At 46.3% G+C, this 5,873-nt stretch overlaps 1 protein-coding gene across 1 annotated transcript in view; it reads right to left on the bottom strand.

Annotated features, from left to right (window-relative positions):
• TSC22D2 (TSC22 domain family member 2) overlaps positions 1 to 5,867 on the bottom strand; it is a 44,889-nt gene extending 39,022 nt beyond the window's left edge. The window contains exon 1 of the mRNA XM_014526256.2: positions 3,779 to 5,867. Coding sequence (XP_014381742.1) covers positions 3,779 to 5,718 — 1,940 coding nt within the window. The 5' untranslated portion in view covers positions 5,719 to 5,867. The remainder of the gene's footprint in view (positions 1 to 3,778) is intronic.
• Between the last annotated feature and the right edge of the window lie 6 nt (positions 5,868 to 5,873).

Here is a 5,873-nt window from a genome sequence, read left to right as displayed (position 1 = left end):
TGAACCAGATAGGGCAACTGACAACTGACGCCCAGGAAAAAGCCAACCTATTAAATAGGTACTTTGCGTCATTCATCAGCCCCATGGGACGCCCATGCCCGCTACAGGGCCGGGAAGTCCGGGTGAGGGTGATCCCCTGCCCTCCATTAATGCTGACTTTCTGAAGGAACATCTTGAGAAGCTGGATACCTTCAAGTCAGCCGGCCCTGACAATCTTCACCCCAGGGTACTCAAGGAGCTGGCGAGCATTGTAGCCCAGCCTCTAGCATGGCTATGATGCTTGCCAGCTCCTTGAGTACCCTGGGGTGTAAACTGTCAGGGTCGAATGACTTGAAGGTGTCCAGCCTCTCAAGATGTTCCTTCCTGAGGTCAGCATTAATGGAGGGTAAGGAATCTCCCTCACCCAGGCCTTCCTGTCCCATAATGGGCAGGGGCGTCCCTTGGAACTGGTGAAAAACCTATGTAAAGTACCCACTTAGCAAGAAACATTTGTGCAGTACAGCTTATTCTGCTGGTGAGTTCAATATTTTTCATGCTATTACAGGATGAAAATGGATTGGTATTTATTGCTAAAAGGTACTGTTCTGAAATGAAAGGCAGAAGCTGAAACTGCTGAAGTCAATACAGAAGAAAAATCTGCAAAAACAAAAAAAAATGATGAAAATCCCGGGACGTCATTCTCCCCCTGTACTCGGCCTTAGTGAGGCCGCAGCTGGAGTACTGTGTCCAGTTTTGGGCTCCACAATTCAAAAAGGATGTGGAGAAGCTTGAGAGAGTCCAGAGAAGAGCCACGCGCATGATCAGAGGTCAGGGAAGCAGACCCTACGATGACAGGCTGAGAGCCCTGGGGCTCTTTAGCCTGGAAAAGCGCAGGCTCAGGGGTGATCTGATGGCCACCTACAAGTTTATCAGGGGGGACCACCAGTATCTGGGGGGAACATTTGTTCACCAGAGCGCCCCAAGGGATGACGAGGTCGAATGGTCACAAACTACTTCAAGATCGTTTCAGGCTGGACATAAGGAAGAATTTCTTTACTGTCCGAGCCCCCAAGGTCTGGAACAGCCTGCCACCGGAGGTGGTTCAAGCGCCTTCATTGAACACCTTCAAGAGCAAACTGGATGCTTATCTTGCTGGGATCCTATGACCCCATCTGACTTCCTGCCCTTTGGGCAGGGGGCTGGACTCGATGATCTTCCGAGGTCCCTTCCAGCCCTAATGTCTATGAAATCTATGAAGAAGTGTCTCTTGCTCTCTATTACTGTGCAAAAGATGCAAATGGGGAAGTGACAGCACAAGAGAAACAGCAGTGCCACCCATAAACAGAACTCTATCATATTAGAAGATTATAAGAATCATTTTATGTACTCTCCCAGTTACGGTAACCTTGCATTACCAACCATATACCTTCAAGTGCTTCATGTAGGGAACCAAGTTGTGTAGGTCAATTACTTTCTTACACCTCAGCCCTGCAAGGTATTCCATTTGGGAAGATTTTTTACACAGAGCCTCACTCGCATCCCACTCCACGTATAATTATTTGGGGAAATGGAGCTTTGGTTTATACTCTATAAAGTAAGAAGGAAGAGAACTTCAAACAGCTGAAAGAAAAGATGGACTCAGAGGGACATCCTATACTTATCCCTGGAACCCCCCCCCCAAAAAAAAAACCGCACACACACACCAAACAGCTCTCTTACATACATACAGTGTTTCTTTAGTCTGTGCAGTATAACAGCCATTTACTGTACTTGGATGTCACACCCAGTAGAAGCCTATCACTGAAAAGTATAGGGATCTTGAGAAACAGGATTTGGGGTACGCTACAGGACAGTAGAAATCACAATTAAGGCAGGAATTCAAAATACAGCTGCAAAGTCACTACCTATTTCTGACAACAGTACTTTTTTACTTTAAAAACAAAACTATGAATGGAATAAGTCTACACTACTACTGCTGTAGTTCTGGAAGACAGAAATATTTCTAATGTTTCCAGAGACAAATCATGGAGTTGTTGAATTAGAAGAAGCATCCTAATACAAGACTCCAATACAAGACTAGCAAGAGAATGTCCAGACACAAGGCCTTGCAAAAGCCTGACATATTTTAAGCCTGAACAGTCACTGTAAAGATACCTATAAAAATAATCTTCTGAGGTAAGCTATTAGGGATCTAATAACTTCCAGTTTTTATTAACAGAGAACAAATTATAATTTTGAATACCCAAAGTGTTGTAGCCATTATCCAATTAGTCTCTCATTTATTACCAGTACTCCAAACTCTTACTGTAATTTCCATGGGATATCAGATCATATGCAGGTAGTAATTTCACATTTAACACTGAGTTTCTGTAAAATAGTAAGCAAACCTCAACCTTCCAACAGGGGAAGCCAAATACTAGAGAGACACATCATTAAAGGCAAGAACTATGACAAGTCCTAGTGGAATCAAACCTAACATATTTTGGTTTACAAATTTAGACCTCATGAGATACATAGCAAGTTCACATTGTACTTCCCTGCTCATTTGCAACAAGTTTAAACAGAAGTAGTTTGAGTAAACTAGACTTTTACGTTTCCAAGGAATGTGAAAGTTACATGACAGGTCTTTGAATATCAAAATATTAGCTACCATGACAAGGTTATTCCTATTTTCAAAGAAACAATAAGCATATTTCACATAATTGTGGAAAAGGCAGAAATGTATGTCAGAAGTTGTATATGATATAAAGTAAGCTAATAATGCAAGATTCTCCAAGAGTATTTTCAATGCTTGGAACATTACTTTCTCTGAAAACTCTCTTCAAATCCGAGCACATTTTTACTAGTTTAGGCCCCAGATTATTCACTCATCCAGCAATAATACCAGTCAAGATTCTAAAAGTCCATCTGCAATCAAAATAAGTCCTAATTCTTTCAATTCACACAGGACATTTGTTAATGGTTTCCTATTTTAACATTTTCCTAAAAGCAATAAGCATCTGGCAGTTCCTAACTGAGAAAGTCCATTCTCATTATTTCTGGACTTACATGCGTATCAATGAAAAAAAACAAACCAAAAGATCCCCCATGTGTGGCAATGCCAAAAAGGAAAGGGTCATCATTTTCATTCCATTTAGAGAATTGCCACATCAAGGGAACTTGGAACATCTCAACTATACTACATACAAGAGGAATACTTCAAAATGAAGATATTCCATCTAGTGATTTAAACTACCATTACAGTTGAAGTTTGTGACTTTTTTTTTTTTTAGTTGGTTGGCATTATTTAACCTCACAACGGACAAATGCAGAGTTAATTTAAGAAGATGCTTCACCATCTTTTCAACATAACCAAGAGTTATACTGCAGTCTAGTAATTTTGATATTTAGATAAACCATTCACCTGATTTAACATTTGAAAGGGGGTGGGCACTAAGGGGGAGACAGTGGAAGCAGAAGAGGAAAAAGTAAGAGTTACTTCTTTACATACATGCTGCATATAACCTAAAATTTAGGACAAGTCATCTCCTACTTGGAAACAGGTATTATTTGGGCACAAGATTTTCTCTCTAACATGGGTTCCTCAGATTCATAAATGTAAGACTAGCAATTTCAGAGGAATCCATATGAGCTTCGCTGTTTATCTACTTTTTTTCTGGTGTTCCATAATAATCTTAACCCTCACAACCATTCTTCAGTAAGTGTTATCTGCAATCCTGATACAAAAGGATCATTAAGCTTTTTAAATTATTATTAATAGAGGATAATAATTTTGAAGTTGTAATAAAATGGTTCATACCTGTCTTCATCACCATCAACGGGAATAGATATGCCAAATACAGAGCTGGCAAAACTGTTCATAGGAGTACTTGCAGGTAAGTGAAGAGGATTCGTTAAAGTGTCCGGAACGGGAGGCTTCACGTGAGGCTTATTTTCAGCAATGAGAGAAAGTGGTGGCTGAGGTAGGGGTTCTGATTTTCTTCTAGTATCATCAATTTGACCTGCTAAGGTTTGCGTTTGAGTCTGAAACTGTCCAATATTAGACTGTGGCAGATTTGTAGGTACATTAGATGTGCCTTGCATTACTGAATGTCCAACATGTTGTTGGACAACACTGGTACTCCTACTTACAGATGTATGGCTGGTCAGTTGTGACTGAACTAGAGTAACAGGGACATTTGGCATAGTAACAGAAGTGGTAGACACACTAGGCACACTTGTACCGGGCACAACTGCAGGCACGTTCTGAACTCCAGAGACTATGGTATGAGGAGCACTAGGCATTCCAGACACTTGACTACTTCCACCCATTTGATGCTGAGTCATAGATTTCTGTTGCACAATCCCTGTAGGTCCAATGCTTTGCTGCACCACACCTCCTTGCTGGGGAATGGCTGTCTGACTAGGAGGTGCCTGGCCACTCTGCATTAATCCTGATCCCTGTCCCACTGCTTCACCAGGCTGTGGCGAAATGCCCATCATTGGTGCTCCCACTGGTGAGGGATTCTGGGCAGCCACCTGGCCCACAGGAAGGCTGGAAGCCCCAGTACTTGGAACAGAGCTTGTAGTAGCTTGTGGGATAGTTCCTTGAGACTGTATAACTGTCATGTGTTGCATGTATTCTGCCTGGCCAGAAGGCTGTGTCGGCAGTAGATGTACTGAAGGAATCTGGGGTTGAGAATAAGCAAATTGCTGAGGCTGACTCACAGGGACATTTGCTGGCTGCACCTGCTGCTGCGGTACGGTCAGGCTAGGCTGGGTGATCGTTACATTCGGAGGTGGCATGCCTTTCCCATTGGTTCCAGCCTGTACAACGCTCTGTGCATTTACCTGCGGCTGGGATTGCTGCGGCGGCACCAGCATTTGCTGACTTGCTACTGGAGCCCCAGAATACATGGGCTGAGCAGTACTTTGTGGCATGGCCCCGCCTACAGGCTGCTGCTGCTGCCCAATGACAAAATTAGGTTGCTGTGGAGAGGGCTGGTTCATTTTCTCTGTCTGGAGCAGCTGTGACACAGCAGTAAGGGAGCTGTCAGCTATAGACTCAGAGCCGTGTGCTGAGGATGGCACGGCTGAGACCACTACAGAGCCTCCCGTGGCACCCAGCCCACTGTCCCTTTCTTGAGCAGCCTGATCAAAGGTGCTGCTGTGTCTAATGCAATCTCCAGTCCTAGCCAGGACACCACCACTGTCCGAGTCCCGGTCGTAATATTCCATACACGTCCATCGGCCCCGCCTATAGGGCTCCCCTGTGCCATGGTCCAGCTTGATCACCCTGAAGCGCGAACTACACACGGCTGCTGCCACGGTCCCAGGAGCAGCAGCTCCTGCTGCAGAGGACAGAACCTGGACACTGCTGCCCCCTGCCACTGGGGCCAGGGCCACTGGGGGCACCGCAGTGCTTTTGGGCACAGCCCCCCCATTGGCAGCTGCTGCCCCTCCCGGGGCTGAGGCCACCAGCTGCCCGTCCGGGGGGAGGTTGGGGGACACCGTCCCAGGAGTCTCAGCCTCACCCACATTGTTGAGGGTCTCCTCAGAAGAGCTCCGCTCACACACATCCTCAGGACCATAGTCAGTGGCCCGCGACACGTCGAAGATCTCGGAGGAGACGTCCTCGGTGCGGGACTCGTCGGGGTCATCCAGGCTCTCCGTGTCCTCCGTGATGCTGCTGGCCACCTGCGCCGTGGTCACGCTGGTGATCTGGAAGCAGCTCTTTTTCTTGGCCGGCATCTTGGACATGGCGCCTCCCGAGGCAGCGGGCTCGGTGCCCCCGCGGGCCGCAGCGGGGTAGGGGAGGGGGCCGGCGAGGCTGTCACGTTCTGCGAGCCGGGCCCCTGGCGCCGCAGCGCATCCTCCAGCAGCACCTTCCTCCTGCGGCGGCTCGGGCGCGGCGC

This window comes from Alligator sinensis, unplaced genomic scaffold, assembly GCF_000455745.1.
Source record: "Alligator sinensis unplaced genomic scaffold, ASM45574v1 scaffold1009_1, whole genome shotgun sequence".
NCBI lineage: Eukaryota > Metazoa > Chordata > Crocodylia > Alligatoridae > Alligator > Alligator sinensis.
The sequence above is the reverse complement of the archived record's forward strand: the minus strand, read 5'-3'. Positions and strand labels throughout refer to the sequence as shown.